The sequence below is a fragment of the Geotrypetes seraphini genome, chromosome 7 (assembly GCF_902459505.1).
Source record: "Geotrypetes seraphini chromosome 7, aGeoSer1.1, whole genome shotgun sequence".
NCBI lineage: Eukaryota > Metazoa > Chordata > Amphibia > Gymnophiona > Dermophiidae > Geotrypetes > Geotrypetes seraphini.
The window spans coordinates 13380291-13405775 of record NC_047090.1 but is presented as its reverse complement, the minus strand read 5'-3'; the positions used below and the strand labels follow the sequence as shown (position 1 = coordinate 13405775).

Genomic DNA, 25485 nt, shown 5'->3' with positions numbered 1-25485 from the left:
GACCGGAATTGCCTACCCTAGACATTCCCCCTCCCCCAGACTAGTGAAAGGTGTGGCAGCCCAGTTCTTGGGGAACCCACAAACCAGTCTGGTTCCACCATGAGATAAATTTGCATATGATAAAGACAGTGACTCAGATAACGGGGCGTAGGAAGACATTTGAAAAATAATGGAGAAGAGTTAGTAATGCCGAAATTGCAGCATGGGCTGACTTGCTGTTTGCTACTTATCACTGAGAAAATGGGTGATGCGAAATGTGCACACTAGGGAAGCAAGACAAGAAGATTGACTTGGGCAAGCTTGGTTCTGGAGAGCTGCGATACAGTTGGGTTTTCAGGATTTCCCCTAATGAATATGCATGAGTTCTATGTGCATGCACTGCCTCCATTGCCTCAATTGCCCATCCCTTATTATGCATGCCATGTGCTGCCAGAAGAACTAACAAATCGATTCTGGAAGAGATCAAATGATGAAGTTACAACTGTCTTATTTTGGTCACACCATCAGAAGAGAAAGATCATTGGAGAATGACATTATGTTTGGGAAGATCGAAGGAGCCAGGCAAAGAGGGCGACCTGCAATCAGATAGCTGGACACGTTGAAAACAACCATAGGGATGATGCTGGAGGACCTTATCGGACTAGCACAAAACCAGTTTCTTTTTAGATCTGTAATTCATCAAGTCGCTAGGACTCGAACACGAGTTGATGGCACCTAACACTGCTTATCATTTTAGTGCTGCTAAACAAACGCAGAGCTATGTATTAAAACATTCAAGAGACAGTCAGTCCCTGTTCATTAGAGTTTACAATCCAATTAAACAGTCAAACAGGACAAGTAGAGGGTCAGGGAGTTTCTGTCCATTAAGACTCCAATGCTCAAAGCTTACTGTGCCAGTAAGATTCAAGTTAGACTGGTTGTGGCCATTCTAGCTTGCAAGTTATTTCAACCTCCAGTGTACAAAAGGGATCTGCATGGCTTTTACTGATTATGGTATCAGCCATTACAATGAGCTCATCAGTATTAAAATGAGCACTCCCATGTAATGCACAGAGGATTGCCTACCTTTTCTGTATAGGGTGACCTTTCATGGAGCAGTCTGTTAGCATTTTTAAAAGCTGTACATGTGTGGGATTATGGCCATGTGTGTTTGGATGCATGTGTGTCCCTTGTGTAACAGCTGTGTCTAAAATTGCTGTGTAACCCCCCTCCACCAAAAATAGTCCAGACTGCTGCCTTGGCAAGAGGCTTCAGTTACAACTCCATGACACTATTTTTTTTTGCCTTCGCTGCTGCTTTTGTCTTGTTTTGGATCTCCAGAGATAACAGCCATACACTCCACTGGGCTTGCATGCAAGACTGGAACTGGCTTTCAATGAAGAGAGCATAGTGCCCCTCTCAAAGTTCTGTCTACACAGTCTTAGGCTTTAAGTATAAACCTGGCAGTAGGGCTTCTAATGAATCAGCACTTCTGTTCTATTATATTTAATGCATGTTGTTCATTGCTGATACTTAAAAGTGAACACTAGAAATGTTTCTTAACTTTTCTACCAGTTTATACACCGGTTGATAACAGCTGGAGTGGTGCAACACCAACAGTAACAAGAGCCCAGCTGCACTCTCGAACCCCAGTCTCATTGCTACATCATTGTAAGATGATATTATTTGTAATTACAATTAATTATGTGCTAATTTTAGCTCTATTTAGGCAATAAATTCTACCCTCAGGAGCTTGATAACATGAGACCCTTGCTCCAAAGCAGGGCTTCCCAAACCTGTCTTAAGCACTTTAGTAATAAGGATTTTCAGTATATCTAAAATGAATATTCATGAGGAGTTTTGCTTACGTTGGTGACCCTATTTAAAAGCTACATCCTTGTGTATTCATTGTGGGTATACTAGAACTGGAATCACTAGTAGGAAAGTTCTAAAGTGGGTCATAATGAGGTGCCACCTGGCAGACGGAGAAGCATCACAATAAAATATATCCTGTGAAGAAATGTTACATAGATAAGGAATGTCTGTCCAGCATTTTGCAGACTTGTGAGATTGTTGCGGGAACTCATGGCAGGCATTTTTAGTAAAGAGACTGCATGGGAAGAAGAGTAGGAAGATCGCTTCTGCCCCAGCTCACTTCTGGACCACCAGGGTTGTAAGGTAGGCCCAGGGAGAGAGGCCTGTGGTAAATCTGAGGGTGTTGTGCAGAGCTGGCCAGGACACCATACCTCACTTCAGCGTGGGGAAGGGAAGGATTGCTCCTGCCCGGGCTCACCACTGGACTACCAGGGTTGTAAGGTAGATCCGGGCTGAGTGGGACTCGAATATAAACCTAGACCCCTATTTTTGGGTAATTATTTGGGCCCACAAATCTTGGTTTATATTCAAATATATGGTATTTTTTTCATACAAGAATACTTCTTGTTGACTAAAACAATCAAAATACATAGCTTTTTTGTCATTCAATAAGTTTATTTTTCTCTCATCAGGGTTTGGATTAGAATCATGTTGTGATTATAAATTGTTATAAAATGCAGATCAGCTTGGAGGGTTCACAGTTTTTTTTGGGGGGATCAAATGAACCCCATTTCCTTTCTTAGGATTTGTATATCACTTACAGCTCGGAGCAGTTCATAGTCCCTGTACCTTTTAAATCCCTCACAATCATAACCTATTCCCTTTTCTAACAATCGGTACATCTTTCTGTCTCTCCCTTCAGTTTTCCACTCCAGTCAACTCCTCTATCATAAAAGCATAAAAATTTTTACTGAAAAGCCCAGTGGATCACATCTCATTTGACCATATCTTCCTCATCTCCCACTCTTTTCTCCGATTCTATATTCTGCTTTAAATAGCTAACGTCCTCCTTTACTAACGCGTAGCGCGGGTTTTAGCGCCGGCAGTAGCGGTAACTGCTCTGATCATAGAATTCCTATGAGCGTCGGAGCAGTTACTGCCTGTGCTAAAACCCACACTATGGGCTCCTTTTACAAAGGCGCGCTAAGCGTTTTAGCGAGCGCTAAACGCTAACATGTACATGTTAGTCTATGGACGCGTTAGCGTGTGCTAAAACGGCTAACACACCTTAGTAAAGGAGGGGTTAAGTATTCTGCAGCCAGTGGAATTATAAGTAATATCTATAATAATAAAACCCTAGAGCGCTGTTCAAACTTCATGATTCCTGGCGCCGTGAGGTGTGCTTCTGTGCCAGTCCTCATGGCGCCTGCGCTAGCTGGAGGCGCGTGTGCCAGCGACTCCTTCCTCCCGGCTCAACCGTCCTCCCAAGGCGAGAAGGACAAAAAAGTTTTGTCTCTACAGGGGGATTCGGCACTCGGGATGGGCTGCATCTTCCCGCCTCGGCCTCTCAGCTGGCGTGAGCGCTGTGGCACAGCCAAGTCCACCGCTTAGTAAACATAAATAAAAGGGCTTTGCTGCCGTAACCAGGCTCCGCGTGGACAAATCAAGAGTTAACTTTGCCCAAGCGCTGCCCCCTGATGTCCCAGCCTAAAATGGCGGAGGGCTCGAGTCTCGCGCCGGTCAATCACCGAGCCGTCGATTTCTCGTTAGAGGGCGGGGTGACGCTGGAGGCAACGTCTGCTTGGGAGGAGGCGGTCAGGCGGTCAAGGGTGGCGAGTGGCAGTGGACCGGGGGGAGGAAGTATCGCCAGCAGGTAGGCCAGGCTTGGGCGCAGGATGGACGCAGGCAGGCTGGCTTCAGGGGAGGGGTGGGACAAATGCTGAAAGACAGTAAGGGGGACATAGGGAGGAAGGAAGGAGAGAGAGGCAAAGAAGGGGTGGGGGTTGTAAGCAGAAGAAACACAGAAAGGTCTGGACCAAAGGGGAAAGAGAGGAGGCAGATGCTGGACTTTGAGAGGTGCAGACAGGGGGGGGGGGGGGAGACACAGCCAGACAGCCAGACATCTCTAGCACCCGTTAATGTAACGGGCTTAAAGACTAGTAAAATAATAATAATACACTTTCCCCTCCGCATTCGTGGCGATAGGGGAAAAGCATGGCAGCAAATACTGAAAAACCGTGAATAATTTTTCGTATGTTATTCATGGTTTTTCGGTGACAAACCCCTAAAAAAAGATTTAAAAATGTGAATAACCTAACCTGATTTGCTCCAGGAGCAGCGATTTCCTGTGATGTAAATTTGGGGGCGGAGCCAGAGAATGAAAAACCGCGAATAATCGAAACCGTGAATACCGAGGGGGAAGTGTAAATCTTTATTTCTTTAGCACTCTCCAGACCAGTAGAGGTTAATCTTTACGAATGGGTATATATCCAATCATGACCAGCAGGTGGAGACTGAAAACAAAACTGTGGGACAGTATATAATATACTCCCTTCTCTATTTACATCAGTCTTCTTTCAGTCTCCAGCAGGTGTTGATGTGATCTGTACCCATCTCCCTTGGTAGGGCTGTTGGAATTTGTTTAGGGGGTTTCTAGTCCCTGTTTTTGGCCGGACAGAGCTTGGGCGGGCCCTGTTTGGGGGTCCGTCCGACCTCGAGGGTGTCAAACCTGGCGGGTCTCGAGCGGGGTCCCTCCCCCCACTTCCTCCACCTCCCCACATTTTTTTAGAGGAGCCTCAGCAGTAAGCCTTGCCCCCTAAATCAAGCAAGACATATTGCTTCGAGAGCCTGTGGAGTCTGTTCTGTAAAAAAAAAAAAATCCTGAGGTAGTGCTGGTCTGGAGGGTTGTTTCCCTTTAAGAAAACTGTATTTTTTCATCTAACCGGCACTTTTTTCTAGCTAGGTCGCGGAGGGATTCCCCGAAGGATTCCCTCTCAGCTGATTTTTTGACAGCTGATGCTGACTTGCCTGTTTTAGCGGCTGGGACTGTTCAGCCTTCTCAGCCGCTACAGGCCATGGAGGGAGCATTTTTGGCGGGAACTTCGCCATTTTCTCTGTCTGGCCCCTCCATTTTGTCTGCAACCTCAGGTGACCTTCCCCCTGTATTGCAAACACAGGGGCAGGTTTCAGCAGGGACCCCTGCTGGGGCAGGGAGTCCCTGGGGACCCAAAGGGGTTTTTTGTCCCCAATTTAATTTCTTTCTTTGTGCAGACAATTGGGGGTCCCACGTGCACCGGGGGGGTTTCGGGGGTGGTTTCCCTCCACGCCCCCTATGGCTTTGCCTCCCTCTTTTCGTTTGGCGTCCCCTCTTCCTCCTCCCTCATCCAAGCGCCCGCGGGGGGGCTTGGATTGCGAATTGGTGGTCGGAGGAGCGTGTTGGCTTGGTTGAGGACCTGGCTGCTTTGGCGGGCTTCCAGGATCCTCTAGAGGGGACGCCCGCTGGCAGCGGGGCGGCGGGTTTCCCGTCTTCCAGAGCAGATGCATCCGTGGTGCGCTTTTTATTCAGAGGGATGAGCTTTTAGACCTGATGTAGCAGGTCTCCTTGGTGCTGCATTTTTGAAGTTGCGCCACCGGAGACCCCGCGTATGGGGGCCCCTCTGCTTCAGGGGGTCTGTCCTGTTTCCCGCTCTTTTCCTGTGCGTCAGGATTTTCGGGATTTTGTGTTGGCGCAGTGGCCTATGGGAGCCGTTTCGTTTGGTGTGCGCCTTGGCTCATGGGTATCCCATCCCGGAGGGGGATAGGGCTACCTTAATTTCGCCAATGGGGGACGCGGTGGTCTCGGCACTTCCTAAGCGGCATACCGTGCCTGTTATGGACAGTTCTGCTCTTAGGGTCTCTGAGGAGCGTACGTTAGAGATACTTCTTAAGTATAATTTTGATGTCTCTGCCTTGGGGGTCCCGGCAGCTATTTGTGTGGGGCTGGTGGCTCGCACCGTGTTTCGGTGGTCTGAGCATGTCCTGGATCGTGAGTCTGATGACTGGTCCTTAGTGGATCAGGAGGTTGTGAAGTTTGAGATGACTACCTCGTTCCTCTCGGTTGTTCTTTGTGACTTGGTGCTGCTAAGTCTGGGTCTTTTGGTGGCCGCACGCTGTACCTTGTGGCTTCGCGCTTGGTCGGCGGTTGCCGCGTCCAAAACTGAACTTCCCAAAATTTCCCTTTCGGGGGTTGTTTTTTGTTTAGAGAGGACTTAGATCCGGTGGTTCAGACTCTGACGGACTCTGAGGTGCCCCGTCTGCCTGAGGACCGTGCCCGCCCGGCTTCTCGGGTTGGCATTGCCCGGGGGCGTCTGCGGGAATTTCACAAGTTTCGCCTGGGGCATGGGACTGCTTCTTTCCAGGCTTCCGGTTTTTCCCCGGGGTCGGTTGGCTTAGCGCATGCAGTCTTTTCAGGGGGCCCGTCGGGGGGCTGGGAGTTCCCCCCCGGTTCCCCTGCTGCCCGTCCTGCGTGATGTCTCTTTGCCGGCGCCCCCTTTGGTTCCCGTGGGTGCCCGGCTTCGCAACTTGTTTCCAAAGTGGGCCAAGATCACGTCCGATCAGTGGGTCCTGGTGGTGGTGCGGGACGGTTATGTACTTGAATTTTGCCCGCTCTCTGCCGGATCATATCTAGCCTTTCCATGTCAGGTGGCATGGGAGACGCTAGCCTTTCGCCAGACCCTTCAGCGCTTGCTAGATCTCAAAGCAGTTGTCCAGTGTCCCCTCAGGAGTGCAGTATCGGCTGGTACGCCATTTCCTTTATGGGGCCCTAAAGGGAGGGGACCTTTCGGCCCATCCTTGGTTTAAACTGAGGTCAACAGGACTCTCAGAATTCCCTTTTATTCGCATGGACACACTGCAGTCTGTCCTTCTGGCGGTTCAGCCGGGGGAGTTCCTGACTTCTCTCGCTCTGGCGGAGGCCTACTTGCCTGTTTCCATTTGGGCCGCTCCTCAGCTCTTTCTTTGCTTTGCGATATTGGGTCTGCACTATCAGTTCTGTGTGCTTCCCTTGGGCCTGGCCACGACTCCCCGGACGTTCGCCAAGTTGATGGTGGTCGTCACGGTGGGCATTCAGTCAGAGGGCATTCTGGTGCACCCCTTCTGGGATGACTGGTTGTTTCGGGCGAAGTCGTTGCAGGAGAGCGCCCGAGTTATGGCTCGGGTGGTTGAGTTTCTCCGGTCACTGGGCTGGGTGGTCAACCTTTCCAAGAGTCGGTTGGTCCCCGCTCAGTATCTGGAGTACCTTGGAGTTCTGTTCGACACCTCCTTGGGGAAGGTCTTCCTTCCAGAGGCCCGGGTAAGCAAATTGCAATCTCAGATTCGCCTTCTTTTGGCGTCCCGGTGTCCTCGGGCGCAGGATTTCCTCCAAGTCTTGGGGTCGATGGCAGCGTTCCTGGATGTTGTGAGGTGGGCGCGGGCCCACATGTCTCTTCAGTATGCTCTGCTCCATATATGGTCACCCCAGAGGCTCAGTTTGGAGGTCCCTGTCCCTCTGTGAGGCTTGGCGCGCTGCAGTCTTCTTTGGTGGCTCCAGACCTCTCATCTGGTCCAGAGGATGAGTCTGGATCTATCGCAGTGGACGGTGCTTCTCACGGATGCCAGTCTCCTCGGTTGGGGGGGGCTCAGTGTCTAGGTCACTCAGCTCAGGGCACCTGGTCCATGGAGGAGGCGTCCTGGTCAATCAACATGTTGGAGACCAGAGCCATCCCTCTGGCGCTGTTAGCCTTCCGCTCCCTCTTGATGGGCAAGTCGGTCAGAGTCCGGTCTGACAATGCCACAGCGGTGGCTTATGTCAATCGTTGAGGCACCAAGAGCGCTCAGGTGGCGGAGGAGGCGGCTCGGCTCATGCTTTGGGGCGGAGTCACGCCTTCTGGACCTCTCGGCCTCTCACATGGCCGGGGTGGAGATTGTTCAGGCGAACTTCCTCAGTCACATCTTAGATCACAGAGAGTGGTGTCTCAGCCCTGTGGCTTTTCAGTTGATAATGCCAGCTTGGGGTCAGTCCCTGATGGACCTGTCGGCCACGAGTGGCAAGGCCGAGGTGTTCCGCTTCTTCAGTCGTCGCAGGGATGGACTGGCCGAGGGTCTGGATGCTCTGGTTCAACCATGGCCAACAGAGGGGCTGTTGTGCATGTTCCCTCCGTGGCCATTAGTGGGCAGAGTTCTTCTCCGCATTGTTCGCCATCCGGGTCTGGTGGTTCTGGTGGCTCCAGATTGGCCTCGACATCCGTGATACGCAGATCTGGTGACACTCTGGTGGCGGATCCTCTTCCTCTGCCTCCCTTGGACAACCTTCTGACGCAGGGTCCCATTCCCATGTTCGACCCGTCTCCCTTCTGTCTTACGGCTTGGCTTTTGAAAGGGGTCGCCTTGGTAAGAAGGGGTATTCAGATAGGGTGATTTCTACACTCTTGGGGTCCTGGAGGCTTTCTACCTCTCAGGCTTCTGTGTGGATTTGGCACTTCTTTGAGGGGTGGTGCCAGGTGCGGGGAGTGGTCTCTCTTCACGTTTCTGTGCCTAACTTCCTAGAGTTCTTGCAAGATGGCATGGATAGAGGCCTGGCTTCGGCTTCTCTCCGGGTTCAGCTTGTGGCCTTGTCAGCCTTTCGGGGGTTTGTGACGGGTCAGCGTTTGACAGCCATTCCTGATGTGATTCGCTTTTTGCGGGCGGCCAAGGTGCTCAGGCCTCCCGTGCGGTCCTCTATTCCCTCTTGGAATCTCAGTCTGGTTCTCTCTATTCTGATGCACCCGCCCTTCGAACCGTTGGGCGGCTGCTCTTTGAAGGACCTTCCTCTGAAGACGGTCTTTTTGGTGGACATTTCTTCCGCTAGGCGTGTTTCTGAGCTACAGGCTTTCTCTTGTAGGGCTCCCTTCTTGGAGTTTTCTAGGGAGCAGGTTGTCTTGAGGCCTGTTCCTTCCTTTTCTGCTAAAAGTAGTTTTTCCTTTTCATGTCAATCAATCTGTGGTCCTCCCGGTCTTGGGTAGTTGGGAGGGCTCTTCTGAGCAAAGACAGCTGAGCAAGTTGGATGTTGGTCGGGTCCTTCGCTCTTATGTGCAACGGACCCAGGAGATCAGGAAATAAAATCATCTCTTTGTCCTTCTGACTGGTCCTCTTAGGGGGGCTGGCGCTTCTAGGGCTACTATTGCATGCTAGATCAAGGAGACTATTGCTTCCGCTTCTCTTCTGGGGCAGCAGTCCGTTCCGGAGTTTCTCAAAGCTCATTCTACTCGGGGTCAGGCGGCTTCTTGGGCTGAGTCGTCGCTCGTGCCTCCAGTGGACATTTGTAAGGCTGCGGTTTGGTCTTCCTTGTATTCCTTTGTCAGACTCTTTCGGGTAGATGTTCTGGCGCGTCAGGAAGCGGTGTTCGGTGTGTGTGTTCTGGTGTCGGCCCTTCGGGGGTCCCGCCCGTGTGAGGGACTGCTTTGGTACGTCCCATTCGTAAAGATTAACCTCTACTGGTCTGGAGAGTGCTAAAGAAGGAGAAATTAGGTTCTTACCTGCTAATTTACTTTCTTTTAGCTTCTCCAGACCAGTAGAGGTCCCCACCCTGTCTGTTGTTGTTGTTGTTGGGGCTGTTTCGCGGGCAGTTTTTGTTTTTTGCTGCGGGTTCTAGTATTTTTCTAGGGCCAGGGAGAATTAAAGAACAGCGGCTGTGGCTCAGCTGGCTTAGCTGGCGAGCTGTGGGGACATTTTCCTTCTGGTATTTCTCCTCTGCATTTTCCAACAGCATTTGGGTATGTTATTTGTTACTCCTGTTCGGAGTATTGTTTTCTTTCTGTTTTCCAGTTCTTAGTTCTGCTTGGCTATTCGGCAGACTGATGTAAATAGAGAAGGGAGTATATTATATACTGTCCCACAGTTTTGTTTTCAGTCTCCACCTGCTGGTCATGATTATAGATATATACCCATTCGTAAAGATTAACCTCTACTGGTCTGGAGAAGCTAAAAGAAAGTAAATTAGCAGGTAAGAACCTAATTTCTCCTTTTATACCACAACACCTCTGAGTTCTATGTGGTTTACAATAAAGAAAAGATGTGATACAATACAAAATCGATAAAAATATCAGACAAATCAGATAGAAATGTTTTTATATTTTTCCTAATATCTTGATAGGCATTAGAAGCTGCAATTAAACCACTTAAAATTTTACTCCATTTGCCTGCTTGATAAAATAAAGTTCTTTCAAAAAATATTTTATATATACGGTAAAACCTTGGTTTGCGAGCAAAATTCGTTCCAGAAGCATGCTTGTAATCCAAAGCACTCGTATATCAAAGCAAATTTTCCCATAGGAAATAATGGAAACTCAGACGATTCATTCCACAACCCAAAAACTTCAATACAAAATATTGTTCGTACTTGTATTGAAAGATCTCGCTCATTTAGAACAGTCACTACACTCCCGCAGCGTCCGAGAGACGAACCACCGGCTCAGTTGTGATGATGTGACGCGTGTATATTTTATGTACTCATATTGCAAGACATTGTTTATATATCAAGTTAAAATTTAATAAAATGTTTTGCTTGTCTTGCAAAACACTTGCAAACCAAGTTACTTGCAATCCAAGGTTTTACTGTACATCCTTTTAAGGATGGAAAAGAGAATAAAAAACCACGAGTGCAGCGATCAGTTTCTGAAAGTCTAAAATGTTTCATCATGTAGCACAGTGCATAACCAAACAATCCCCCTCTTTTACTAAGGCACATGCTAAATGCTAACGCGTCCATAGAATATATTCTGGGATTGTTAATCCCACTAACATCCTTAAACACTGGTTTTAAACTGCTGTCCCTTACCTAGAAATATTATTCTGTTGCAGTGACTCCACAGAATCTCAGCGGTATGAGGCAGCCGGATGTGTCTGCAATTCTGGGTACAGTGGGGACATCTCCTCGCATTCTGCAAACTCCAGGACGCCTGGGAAACATGTCAATGGTACAGAGAGTTCTGCTTTTTAGAAAACGTGCAGGGAAAGGTTGTAGTAAGATATCAAACTCTGGTTTCCAGAAATATTTTCTAAAAGTGTTTGTTTTTATAATAAGAGTCACAAACTTAAGTCCTTTTCTACTGCAGGGGGCGGTTCTATGAAGTGATGCCTAGAGGTTGGCATCACTTACACGTGCTAAAGGTACCATGTAAATTGAAGAAGGATGTAAATTAAAGAAGTAAGGCCGGCATTGGATAGGTTTGCATGGTCTTTGTCCCATATGGGGGTGATTTGGTGTAGGATGGGCTGGGGGGGGCACAATGGGAACTCCACTAACTTGGAACATGAGGACATTATTGGCCAGACTTTTCTAGAGGGCGCTCATCTTTTAAGTACCGGTTTTTGAGCGCTGTTTACTGAATCATTGTACTATTGGGTCATTTCCATGGCAAGTGGTCTAATGGTCACCCCCCAAAACGCTTCTCAAAAATAATTCCTTCAGCGAAGACTTTATTCTCCAAGAATTTCTCCAACTAGACAAAACATCCTTGCAATACTCGTATTCTTCAGGACTTTAGAGGTGAGAGTATTGGAGTGAAGTTTTTTGGGTTTTAAAAAAATTTTTATTAGGTGTTTATATACCGCCTATCAAGGTTATCTAAGCGGTTTTACAATCAGGTACTCAAGCATTTTCCCTATCTGTCCCGGTGGGCCCACAATCTATCCATCATACTTAGGGCTATGGAGGACTGAGTGATTTGCCCAGAGTCACAAGGATTTGAATCCACAACCCCACGGTGCTGAGGCTGTAGCTCCAACTACCGTGCCACATGCTCCCCCCAAATCGCCATATTCATCAGTCCACTTAACTTGTTTTATACTTTTTCACATACTTTTCCAATCTTTTTTTACATATAGCCAGTAATTGAAGCTCAATAATTCACTTTCCAACGTTCTTTTGTTTTTTTTTTTAATATTCAAACAGTTTTATTGAGAAGATACAACACAGAGACAATACACTCAGAAGAACAGATTTGCTGAAAGTACAATAAAGCTCTGCTAGACTACAAGATACAATAAGCACAAAGCAATAATATCTTAATAGAACCCCCAAAGCCTTCCCACCCCAAAACCAGCCAACAGTTCACAGTAATGCAGGAATAACCAAAGCATAACACATATAAGGATTCCCAAAAGGGTGAAAATCCAGGGCCTGGTGTCTTATGATCCTGGGGCACCCAGTCATCCCTAGCCATCCCACCAAGAATAGATGTCCCCTCTCCCTTTTGTTCCAGTGCCCAAAGAGAAGTCAACATCCTAAACTACGAAGGTATTCTTTAATTCCGTTGGGGAAGAAATTCATTGTCGTCACAAATTCATATTTCACCATCCAGCCTGCTTCCCCTTTAAGTTACCATTTCTGCAAATTCAGTTCATAATGGTCCCCAGAGTGTGACTCTGTACAGCGCTGCGTATCTCTGGTAGCGCTATAGAAATATTTAATAGTAGTAGTAGATTTTGTTCAAAATTTGCACATAGAATAGTCACGGTACTAAGAGAATTTTCCTAAGATTTTAGATTCCTAACTGCAATAGACCCACTTGTGTGGCTGGATGTTGGCAGCATTGTGCACAATGATAAATAAAGTGTCATTTTTAGCTGCTTGTAAAATTGGGAATAATTGGTCAAGAGTGCTAATTTTTGGTAGTCCGGCATAACTTTTTGTGCTAGTGGCACAGTGGTTAACGCTACAGCCTCAGCACCCTGAGGTTGTGGGTTCAAAGCCACGCTGCTCCTTGTGACCCTGGGCAAGTCACTTAGTCCCCTCATTGCCCCAGGTACATTAGATAGATTGTGAGCCCACCGGGACAGATAGGGAAAATGCTTGAGGGCCTGAATAAATTCATGTAAACTGTTCCGAGTTCCCCTGGGAGAACAGTATGGAAAATTGACTACTTAAAGTGTGAAAAGTTTCAGCCTCTGATAACCAGAGCTGGTATTGTGACATCATAATGCCTCATTCCACCAATAAGAGCCAATCTCATCAGTGATGTCACAATGGCTTCATTGCCCTTTACTTGGCTCACTTTTGCTACATTTTGATTTCTAGAGTGGTGCAGTGGTTAGAGCTACAGCCTCAGCACCCTGAGGTTCTGGGTTCAAACCCACGCTTATCCTTATGACCCTGGGCAAGTCATTTAATCCCCCCATTGCCCCAGGTACATTAGATAGATTGTGAGCCCACCAGGACAGATAGGGAAAAATGCTTGAGTACCTGAATAAATTCATGTAAACTACTCTGAGCTCCCCTGGGAGAACGGTATAGAAAATTGAATAAATAAATAAATGAGCATCTTGGAAACAAAAGCCCGCCTGGAAACTTTACTCAAAAGTGTGCCCAAAAATTAGTTGCAACAGATTTTGACCAGTTTATCAGCTACTATAGCTCCAGAGCAAATAGATTATCCTTGCATTGGACAAACTGGCAGCAATTCTGAATGTATAGCTGCAGAATAACATTCCTTCAAATTTTGCATCTTTGCCACAGGGGCTGATAATGGTGGGGAGCTTTTATTCATTTTAGACCACTTGGTGTGGAATGACCATAACATACCCCCCCCCCCCCAGGCATTGGGTGCTATGCAGCAAATGCTCTGACACCCGTTGAATCCCTATGAACATAAGAATAGCCTTACTGGGTCAGACCAATGGTCCATCAAGCCCAGTAGTCCATTCTCACGGTGGCCCATCCAGGTCACTAGTAGCTGGCCAAAACCCAAAGAGCAGCAACATTCTATGCTACCGATCCAGGGCAAGCCGCCGCCCGCCATGATAATTGCCTTCGTAAAAGGGGGCCATAGTGCAGTTACCCTGTTAATCTGCTTTAAAGGTAATAATAGAAATAAAACAAAGGAAAATAAAGTGATCTTATTTTTTATTGGACTAGCTGTGCATTTTTGACAAGCTTTGAAAGGCAGTTATGAGCAAAAGATGACTTATCAAAACATGTATGTGAAACATGAAAAGCATTCCATTCTGCAGGTTGGGGGGAGCAGAGAAACACGGAGAGGTCAATGGATGAAAAATCAGATGGTAACAAGGCAGTGTAATTTTATGGTTTATAATGTGATAGAAAACCCAGATTCTTCTCAAGTTCGGTCAAGTGGGTTTCAAAATGTTTCATCATTCTAACTTTAAAGCAATCCAGGAATTTAAGATCGCTGAAGTTATTACCGCTTAGTATTCTGACCACAAGATCATTGGTACTGATCCCAAGTTCTGAAAAACGCTCGTCCTCAGAGATGTCATCTTTTGTGGTGGTTGGAGCTTGTGTGAATTGATTCTTGTTTTTAACATCCGTTCCGTCTTTCCCAATGTAGCACCTGTCCAATTTTTTTTTTTAATGGAATGACATAACATAACAATGTGCTTATTAACCGCGTAACCGTAAGTTCAACACGGTGTACAAAAAGTTATTTATTTATTTATTTTTTTTGTGTCTGTACGTTTAAATGATTTTTATTATTCCAGCAGTAAGAAGCAAATACATACAGTAGTACCAGTCAGGAATTAACATTTTCAACAATATAATCAGCTCCCCTCCCCTCCCCAAGAATCCATGGCCAGTCCAACAGCTGAGAGTGGGAATAAAATCTTAAAGATTCAAAAGTCTACTGCGAGCACACGGTGTGAGGTCCTGCCAGAAGTGCTCCCACACCTGACAAAATTTGCGACCCGGGCCAAGAGTCAAGTCTACAAAAAGTTATTAACAGTGAACATAATCTAGGAAAAAGAAATAGATTAGTTAACCCAGGTATTTAGAAAAAAGATAGGTCTTCCACAGCAACAATGATCGAAATTCTTTGTCGTAAGAAGCTGCCTGGAATGCTAAAGAGTGATTGAGAAGTTTCTTAATTTTGCAACCTTGTACGGGGGGAAACTAAATGTACGTAATATTGGAAGAAGAGCATAATGAATCCCTTTATGTGGAATTTCTTTTTCTCATGTGGGATCCTATGATATGTGCTGGTAAAATTTGCAGTTTACTATATTGCAAGGACTTGTGTTGGGATTTTGTTTTTGCATTTTATTTTATTTTTTTGTTTGTTTGCTTTTCACGAACGTTTGCTTCAGATTTGGTGGCTGCAATTTATCCTCCCGGAATAGTGGTTGGAGATCTTATATGATTTTCCTTTCATTAGTTTTATTTCTCTATATTGCACTTCTATAAATCCATATAATACACTTATAGAATGGTGTGTGTCAGGGGTTCAAATATTCTTGTCATTTTGCTTCTGTGTAATAGAATCCATTCTCTTTTGGCATTTGGTCCTCTCTAGGCTTCTTCATGTACGCCTATGATTTTTTTTTTTCCAGATAAAAAGTAGGATCAGATTTGGATAGAGACTACAGGGAGCGTTAGGCTGCTCCTGACTCTACCTTTTTAACTGTCCTGATCTTCAGAAGGAATTACCAGGTGACATTTATCCTGCTTATGTTTTCACTGATTGCATATGTGTGTGTGGCTTTTTTTTCCCCCCCCCCCTTAGATTTCTGGTGTGGATGAGAGCAATTTGCTGGCCTCCTTTTCCCCTCAGCGAATAGGAATGTTTTATAACCTTGACTCTCCCGGAATAACCGAGGATACCACGCTCAGTGCAGTTCTACTACGTGAAGAAGATCCTGGGGAAGCAGGTCAATGGACATTTTTTTTAAATCTATTGTAGCTTGAATTTTTTTTTTTTTTTTACTGATTTGATTTTTAAACCATTGTTTCTGGTAGACTGGTATAGTCCTTACGAATGGTCATGATGAGATATATACCCATGTGTAAGGACTATACCAGTCTACAGGCTAACAGAAAGAAAATTAGCAGGTAAGAACCTAATTTCTCCTTGTTGTTTTGGGAGGACTGGACAGTATTTTTATCTAACAAAGAAAAACTGCAAGAGTTGTGTTATATGTCAAAGGTGTTCCGTTATACAGCTGCACTTTGTGGTTGTGTCTAGGAACTGATCTGCCACATATGGGAAATTAAAAATGTTATATGGGAAGAAAGCTGCTGGTTAACTCCCTCCCTTTTACGAAACTGCGTTAAGACTTTTTTTATCACCTTCCGCGGTGGTAAAAGCTTCAACGCTCATAGAATTCCACTTCCTATTGTTTTTGACCTTAATTGTCTTTCTTTTTATTAATCAGATTGTATTTCTTTCCTATTCTTTCCTTGTGTTTTATTATGTTTGCAAAGTTGGTTTTTATTATGTTTCGTAGATTTAGTCTTTTTTGTTAGTCTCCCCTAACTTTGTAATTTTATCGATGTGTTCATCGCTTAGAATTTGGAATAAGCGATTAATCAAATTTTATAATAAACTTGAAACTTGAATTCCTATGAGCGTCGGAGCTAATACCGCCGTGGCCAGCAATAAAAATTCTTAACGCGGCTTCGTAAAAGTCTGCGTGACAAGAATGCACCTTAGGCCCTCTTCTATCAAACTGTGGTAGCAGTTTTTAGCATGCTGAATGGCCTGCGCTGCTTCCAACGCTCATTGAGTTCCTATGAGCGGTGGGAGCCGCGCGGGCCATTCAACTCGGCTCTCCGCGCTAAAAACGGCTATCACAGTTTGATAGAAGAGGGCCTTAGTGTTTTTAAATTGGTTCCAGAAGGTTAATTGTCCTGTGTTATAGCATGTGGCAGCTCACGTTTATTCCCAGATTGGCTATTTAAGTTATTCTTTTTATGTTACTATTATAGCTACCGTGAGTATGTATCCAAACTTCCTGCACTCCTTTCTGAACTGCTCTTCAAGTGAAGTGTTTGAACTGGTGTCAAAATATGAGGATATTTGCACGGAACAGGTATTATTTTCTTTAGTGAGGGTAAGGTGGGTGATCTCGCCTACGTTGGGGGTTTCCTCATACAGCCTTTACTTGTTGGTGGCCTTCTTTCATTTCCGCTCTAAGGTTTCAACGAGCTGCTTTGCCACTGTCCGACCAGTACTGGTTTCATCCTGTGCTGGGGGCTTTGCATACTGTGTCTTAAGTGTTGCCAGCCAGGGCTTTTACTTCAGACTGCTTGGCACTTATCCATCTAACCTAATCTAAATCTTAGATTTATATATTGGGTCATCCCTAAAGATATAGAGCTCAACTCGGTTTACGGTAAAAAAGATGTTTACAAAGATCATTAGGAGTTACATTCTTTTTTTTTTATGTTTAAATCTTTTATTGATTTTTCAATTTAAATTTCAAGTATTACACTTGTACAGAAAGCAATAATAGAATAGATATCAATTACACAGTACTATTTATGCTCAAGGAGTTACATTCTAAAAAATGTTGGGACATCGTAGTTTTTAAAATTTTACGGAAAACCTGAAAAGAAATATATGATCATATCTGAACGGGAAGGTCATTCCTTAGTGCAGTCAAAAGGAAGGGAAAAGGTTGAGCAATTTTGCCGGTTGATTGAGAACCTTTGACCGAATAGTTCTACAACCCAAAATGTTTGAGGAGTATGTTATTATGGGTTTAAATGCTATGAGCATGTGAAACCTGTGTGAAAGAATTTACATCAGCTTTCTGTCATATAGTGCAGAGTTGTCCTTTGTCCATTCTTGAGGGCCGCAATCCAGTTGGGTTTTCAGGATTTCCCCAATGAATTTGCATGCGATCTATTTGCATGCACTGCTTCCATTGTATGGAAATAAGTCTCATGCATATTCATTGGGGAAATCCTGAAAACTGATCAGACGACGGCTGAAGTTGGATGCCCCTCATAGTGTCGGCTGAGGTTGGATACCCCTCATATAGTGTATCTAATTTAAAATGTTGATGTTGATTCATAAGGCTCTGTGCAATGAAACACCCTTATGTATTGCATCTTCCTTGCATAATTAAACCATCTCATCAGTTATGATTAATCAGTAAGGGTTTTTTTTGAGGTCCTGTCTTTTTGACAAGTTGCATGCACATTCACGTGCCAGGGTTTTTATTCTGTACAAAAACCTTTTTAAAGACGCGTTCAATCTTTAGCCTTCTTCTTTAGATACAAATATTAGGGCTCAGATTTATTACCCCTTCCCATTGTTTCATCCCTTATTTTCTCTCTTCTCTTAAGCTATGAAGATGTAACTTTACCCCTTTATCCTTACGTTTCGTGTACGTCTTAAAATTGTTAGTTCCAAGACTTTTGTTTGTTGTTTACTTATTGTAACCCGTTTTATGAAGCTGTAAATCGCTTAGTAATTTGAATAAGCGATCCATCAAATATAAATAAAAACCTGATTGTGCATTCTATTCCTCAAGAATTAGGAGTAATTATATTGCAATCAGTATCTCAAAAGAATTATAAGGTTTACTTGTTCAAACAGGTACTCTCTGAATAGAGGTTAGTAATCTCTTGTATGACGCTAAGTGGAGGCAATTTTATTAAATTTATTTAAGAGCTAAGGCGGGCTTTTACAAAGGTGCGCTGCCGAGCAGTCCATAGGAATAGACTGGGCAGCTGGGCTGCACTTTGTAAAAGGATCTGTAAGCTAAGGCACTTTTGAATATTTGTCTTCTGGTAACTCACCTCCCCTCCCCCACTTTTATGAAGCCGCATTAGTGTTTCTTATCACCGGCCGCGGCAGTAAAAGTTCCAACGCTCATAGGAATTCTATGAGCATTGGAGCTTTTACTGCCAAGGCCAGTGATTTAAAAATGCTAATACGGCCTCATAAAAAAAGGCGCGGGGGGGTTAGACTTAGGTAGTGTGGGATATACATTTTGCAAATAAATAACTTAATAAAATGACAAATATTTATCATTTTTCACTCTTACCTCAGGTGAATATATTAAAGAAAATAGTCAGCCGCGTAACTCCTGGACAGCAGAAGTTTTCAAAGACAGCTAGTGTTCTGTGGCTTTTACAGCAAGAGCTTGTGTCGTGGAGATTGCTAACATCACTTTACAGGTAATGTCATTAGGAAAATGAAAGATTAGTGCATCTGTAGCACTGGGGAACATTTGCTAATGGATATACTCTAGGTTTCACCAAATATAGCAAACTCTATTAAGTTGCAAATAAGGAGGTGCCCGGCAGAGGGAAGGCCGCAATGGCAACATCAGTTGGCTCGCTGCTCTTTAAGGTATATGCCAGCAGCAAGGAGGGAAGGAAGTTGGCTGGATCCATGAGGGAGAGGAGGCTGGACCCACTGGACCTGCAGGAGGGGGGGGAGCTGGAGCCGTTGGCAAAGCAGATGCTGGGGCAAGAGGAAAGGGCACAGGAGGGGGAGCTGAAGCTGGAGGGAAGGGCACAGGAGGGGGAGCTGGAGCTGGAGGGAAGGGAGAGAGCTACAGGACCTACCCAAAATAGAAATACCGGGTAAAATGACTACTTTTCTGTATAATATTACATTACATTACGGATTTCTATTCCGCCATTACCTTGCGGTTCAAGGCAGATTACAAAAGAGTTAAATAAGGTGGAATATAAAAAGATATTTGGATATTTTCCATGGGAGATGGAAAGAGTAACAGTAGATCAGGTTTGTTTTTGTTTTTTGTTTTTTTCTAGTGGTCGGGGAGGTGGTGGTAGGAAAGACGAAAGCTTGTGGAGTTAAGTCTTTTTCAGGGATTTTTTGAAGAGTATAGTCTTTAATTCTTTTCTGAATGTTCTCCTCTAGCTGTGAGATATACTACCAGCTGCGGGTATAAAGCTGATTGTTGGTTGTCAAAATTTAATAGTCCACAGATCTCCGATATGTCCTCGGTGCTAACCATTCTGTCTTCTGTCGTGTCTGATTTCTAGGGATAGAATACAGTCTGCTTTAGAAGATGAGAGCATGTCTGATGTTCCCGTAAGTGATGTGTTCGTCTTAAAATAAATGCTTTCCGGTTTTAATTGCAGAAAATCTCAAAAGCTGTTCAGTGTCCCAGTTGACATTTGCAGGGTAGCAGAAACAATATGGTATGGAAATAGAAAGTGGGGATGGAACTGTACACATCAACCAGAGATAGTGATAAGTGTTCATTAAACCAATAAGATAGTCTCTATTATGTATTTGATTGGTTTCAGTACATAACAGAGACTGTTTTATTGGTTTCAATAAACACTTTTGGCTCCTTTTACGAAGGCGCGCTAGCGGTTTTGGTGCACGCTAAAATGTCGTGTGCACGAGCCGCTACGGCCTCCTCTTGAGTAGGTGGTAATTTTTCGGTTAGCTAAAAACGCTAGCAAGCCTTTGTAAAAGGAGTCCTTAGTTTATCTCTGGTTGAGGTGTGCAGTTCCATCCCCACTTTGTAGTTCTGTTAGTTTTCGGTGGGGTTTTATTTCCTTGTTCTTGGTCTGCAGCGTCTAATGCAGTGGTGTCCAACTCCAACCCTTTGCAGGGCCGCAGAAAAAAATAGTTAATGTCTTAGTAAAGAAATGACAATTTTGCATTCTGAGGTAAAACTCTTTATAGTTTATAAATCTTTCCTTTTGGCTAAGTCTTAATAATAATATTATTGTAATTTATAGCTAAAGAGACGTATGATCAAGAAACTGTTTTATTTTACTTTTGTGATAATGATAAACAAACCGAGGGCCTCAAAATAGTACCTGGCGGTCATGTGGCTCCCAGGCCGCGAGTTTTAGACCACTGGTCTAATGGAAACGCAAGCTATAATTACTACAAGTAACATTTATCTTGTAGCACTTTTTCAAACTTCTAATTTACCAATTTGGTTGATGACCTTATAGTTTATTTAAAATTTGATAAAACGCTTTACAATTTATTTCAAAGTGTTGTACAATTAAAATCAAAAATAAATAATGGGTAAAGACAATACAAGGACAGACATACTAAGGTGGGAAGGAAAAACAAAAGGGAAGTGTGGAAGAAAAGTACAATTTTTTTTTTAAAATTAAAAACAGAGGGAAGAAGCCTTCTCCCCCATCCCCCACCCCTTACATTTTGCTTCAGAAGGTCCCTGTGGAGGGAAGATTTTAGAATTATTTTCTGTGCTTAATATGGGGATTGCTTTCGCCTCAACTCATTGAAAACTTGGCCCCCACAATATGAATAATTGAATATATTACCATGTTGAAGGCTAAAAACAAGGCAATGCTGTTTATCCCAGGACAAGCAGGCATGATATTCTCACATGTGGGTGACGTCATCTACGGAGCCCCGATGCGGAAGCATTTTCAAGCAAACTTGATTGAAGATTTAAGTTTGCTCTGCTGCTCCACGCATGCGTGCCTTCCTGCTCCACTAGGGGGTGCATCCCCTCGTGGTCTCCAGTTCAAAATTTTCCGCGAGCCTAGAAGACGTGTTTTTCAGGCTCTGCCCCAACTGCCTTCTAGCACCGCGATTTTTTCTTGTTTTTTCACGATTAAGTCGCTGTGCGCGAATTCCTTACCTTTTTACTTGATTCCTGCTTCGTTTTCAACGACCCGGAGGCTTCCGGGTCCCCGTGGCCGCGTGGCTAATCGAGCCGCGGCTACTTTCGATTTAATGTCCCGGCCTTTGACCGGCTTTAAAAAGTGCACCCGGTGCGAGCGGCTTCTTTCTCTCACAGACCCGCATCGCCGGTGCATCCTTTGTCTGGGGGCGACTCATCCAACCGACTCCTGCCCCCAGTGCGCTATTTTCCAAAACCGGGCCCTCCGCCGAAGAAAAGCCCGCATGGCGGATCTCTTCACCCCGGACCAACCCTCCACTTCGGCCTCGAGGTCGGCCCTGGCCTCGGCCCCGGCCTTGACCTCGGCCCCGGAAACCTCGGCATCGCCTCGAGACTCGACCCCGAAGCCCTCGGGACAACAGAAAGCCTCGGCTCCGGGTAAGTCCCCTCTTCCCTCTTCAGGTTCTGTAACAGCGAAGAAGCCAGCCTCGGGGACAACGGCGACGCATGGCGGAAGCCCCATGCTTACAGCCCCGTCTAAGCCCTCCAAGCCTTCGGGCCGTGCCTCCACCACACGGGAATACTCTGATACGAGGTCGCCCCCGGTGGAGCGCACAGAGGCAGGGGACATGCCTTCGATGCTGTCCGTGCCCGTCTTCCAGGACCTACTCCGAGCGATGATCACGTCGGAGCTGTCCGCTGCAATGGCCCAGTTTCAATCGGCCTCGACCTCGAATGTGCCAGACCAACCTGAGCCTCACACCGAACAACCTCGAGGAAAGGTGCGCAATCCTCGCCGCATCCCATCCTCCTCGGACTCCTCGCCGAGACGCCCGAGACGTTCCCCCTCTGCGGACCGCCGAGGGGCAAAACGTCGGGCTAGAACGACAGAAACCTCGAACCGCCGTACCTCCAAGAAGGCCCGAGGTTCACCAACCCTACGAGGCCGTTCTCCCACACCTCGTACAGGACCACTAAGGGTGGCTGAGTTATCACTCTCCAACCCGCGTATCCTCCGAACTCCCCCTCGGACGCATTCTCCGAGGGAGTCCGGATCGAGGTCACCAATCCGACATCGATCGGTACCCCTAACCCCGGCATCGTCTCCGAGGGGCTCCTCGAGACGCCGAAGATCGACAACCCCGGAACACTCTCACAGTGCTTCCCCAACCTCGGAGCATGGATCAGAGCATGAACCTCGATACTCGAGGGAAGCCTCCTTATCCTTCTCCACCCGACGAAGGTCTCGTTCCCTGACCCCGCACGGGGCTCCGGGGACATCTCGCCCATCCTTCACTCGCTTTGTCCAAGACATGGGCCACGCATTGGACTTAGATCTCCAGTCCGACTCCAGATACTCTAAGGAGTACCTGGCGGAGCTGGATATGCCATCACTGCCCAGAGAGTCCCTTCGCTTACCACCTAACCCGGTACTCCAACAGGCCTTCTTCAGGAACCTGGAGACCCCCTACATGGTCACGGCCGTACCCTCCAAAATGGAGGCCAAGTACCGCACAGTACCTTATCCGGGATTCGAGCAACCACAGCTCTCCCACCAATCGCTGCTAGTGGAATCCTCCTTGAAAAAGGCTCACCCGCCCCGGGTCTCAGCAGCGGTACCCCCAGGCCGGGAAGGCCGAACCCTGGACAAGTTCGGCAGGAGACTATACCAAAACGCAATGATGGCCTCTAGGGTGCAAAGCTACACTTTCACCTTCACATCATACCTCAAACACCTCATTGGACTATTGAGAGCCTTTGAGACTGACCTACCGGCCTCCCGGCAGGAAACGTTCGGCCTGCTTTTAGAGTCCCTCTCCAACCTGCGCCTTCATCTATTCCACGCGGCCTACGATGGCTTCGAACTCTCCTCCAGAGAAGCAGCCTTCGCTATCGCCATGCGCCGACTAGCTTGGCTGCGCCTGGTCGACATGGACCCCAACTTACAGGACCGGTTAGCTAACCTCCCCTGCGTGGGAAAGGAATTGTTCGATGACACTATCGAGGCGGCGACAAAACGCCTCTCCGAGCATGAACGCTCATTTGCCTCCCTTGTCCGGCAAAAGCCCAAACCGCCAGCGCCCAGGCCATACAGGGCCCCTCCGCGCCGCTACCCACAAAAGTCCACCCCTGCTTTCTCGCGGCCCCCACCCAGACGTCCGCAAGCCCATCACAGGGCCATGCCCAAGTCCCAACCGCCCGCGACCACCAAACCATCCCCGTCCTTTTGACGGGACACGCGGAAGGGGGCGGGCCCCCTCCGCCATAGTCCCAGGCCGCCTTCCCATCGGAGGTCGACTCAAAGCCTTTTACCCTCGCTGGGAACAACTCACGACGGACGCATGGGTCCTTGGCGTGATCTCATCAGGGTACTCTCTCAACTTTCGGGCCATTCCCCCGGACAACCCCCCAAGGAATTGCCCTCCCAACAGGACTCAGCTACCTCTACTCCTCTCCGAAGCTCGAGACCTGCTTCGCCTGAGAGCAGTGGAGAAGGTCCCCCCCGACCAACGGGGGAAGGGCTTCTACTCCCGTTACTTTCTGGTACCGAAAAAAACGGGAGACCTACGCCCAATACTAGACTTGAGACGCCTCAACAAATTCCTGGTACGGGAAAAGTTTCGGATGCTCTCACTACCAACACTCTATCCCCTGATCGACGAGGGCGACTGGCTCTGCTCCCTCGATCTCAAGGAGGCGTACACACATGTCCCAGTGCACCCCGCTCACCGCAAGTTTTTGCGTTTCCAAGTAGGGGACTGGCACCTACAATACCGAGTCCTCCCCTTCGGACTAGCATCATCACCTCGAGTCTTCACCAAGTGCCTCGTGGTGGTAGCAGCAACCTTACGCTCCCAGGGCCTCCAGGTATTCCCCTACCTGGACGACTGGCTAATCAAAGCCCCGTCCAAAGAAGGGGCTATCTCAGCGACCCAACAGACTATTACCTATCTACAAAGTCTGGGGTTCGAAATAAACTTCCCAAAATCGCAACTACGCCCCTCACAATCCCTACAGTTCATCGGGGCCACGCTGGACACGGTTCACCTCCGTTCCTTCCTCCCCCCTCCGCGCCTGGAGGCGTTAGTAAGTCTGAGCCGAAGGATCTCTCGGCTGACCTCAGTATCAGCCCGACAGATGATGACCCTCCTGGGCCACATGGCCTCCACCGTCCATGTCACACCCTTCGCCCGCCTCCATCTGAGAATCCCTCAATGGACCCTGGCGTCTCAATGGCGTCAAGACCGGGACCCGATCGACCACTCCATGACAGTGACTCCTTCATTGCAACGATCGCTCCGCTGGTGGGCCGACTCTTCAAATCTTTCCAAAGGTTTGCTCTTCCTCACCCCACCCCACAGCAAGGTACTCACCACGGACTCGTCGGAGTACGCTTGGGGAGCCCATCTGGACGGCCTGCGCACCCAAGGAATGTGGTCAGCACAAGACCGCCGTTGCCACATCAACGTGCTAGAACTTCGGGCCATCTACCTCGCAGCAGTAGCCTTCCAACATCTGCTCCGCGACCGAGTGGTTCTCATCCGAACCGACAATCAAGTAGCGATGTACTACGTAAACAAACAAGGGGGCACAGGATCTTGGCCCCTTTGCCGGGAAGCCCTACGCCTCTGGAAATGGGCAATCTCCAACAACACCTTCCTTCGGGCGGTGTACATACAAGGAGAACAAAACTGCCTGGCGGACAGACTCAGCCGCCTCCTCCAGCCACACGAGTGGTCACTACACTCTCAGGCCCTACGAGGAGTGTTCGAACGGTGGGGGACGCCTCAAATAGACCTGTTCGCGTCCCCTCACAATCACAAGCTGCCTCTCTTCTGCTCCCGGATATATTCCCCGGACCGGCTCGAGGCCGACGCCTTCCTCCTCGATTGGGAGGGAAGGTTCCTGTACGCGTTCCCGCCGTTCCCTCTGATACTGCGGACGCTTGTCCACCTGAAAACAGTACAAGCCACCCTGATCCTGATTGCCCCTCGCTGGCCACGCCAGCCGTGGTTTTCCCTTCTACTTCAACTCAGTGTCAGAGATCCACTGCCTCTGCCTCTGTTTCCCTCTCTACTGTCACAGGGTCAGGGTTCACTGTTACATCCCAATCTTCAATCTCTTCATCTGAATGCTTGGTTTCTCTCCCCCTGACTGCTCTCCCCGTGTCTCAATCAGTCAAGGAGATATTGGAGGCCTCTAGAAAAACCTCGACGAGAACCTGCTACTCCCAAAAGTGGACCAGATTCTCAACCTGGTGCTCCTCCCACAGCCAGGACCCGGTGTCGGTCCCCGTCCCCCTGGTCCTTGACTATCTACTTCAACTATCTCATTCCGGCCTAAAGACCAACTCCATTCGAG

At 47.1% G+C, this 25485-nt stretch overlaps 1 protein-coding gene across 1 annotated transcript in view; it reads left to right on the top strand.

The window, feature by feature from the left end:
• NUP107 (nucleoporin 107) overlaps positions 1–25485 on the top strand; it is a 94625-nt gene that overhangs the window by 786 nt on the left and 68354 nt on the right. Inside the window, exons 3-8 of the mRNA XM_033951647.1 lie at positions 1555–1650; positions 10648–10763; positions 15306–15450; positions 16508–16611; positions 18582–18709; positions 19547–19595. Coding sequence (XP_033807538.1) covers positions 1555–1650; positions 10648–10763; positions 15306–15450; positions 16508–16611; positions 18582–18709; positions 19547–19595 — 638 coding nt within the window. The remainder of the gene's footprint in view (positions 1–1554; positions 1651–10647; positions 10764–15305; positions 15451–16507; positions 16612–18581; positions 18710–19546; positions 19596–25485) is intronic.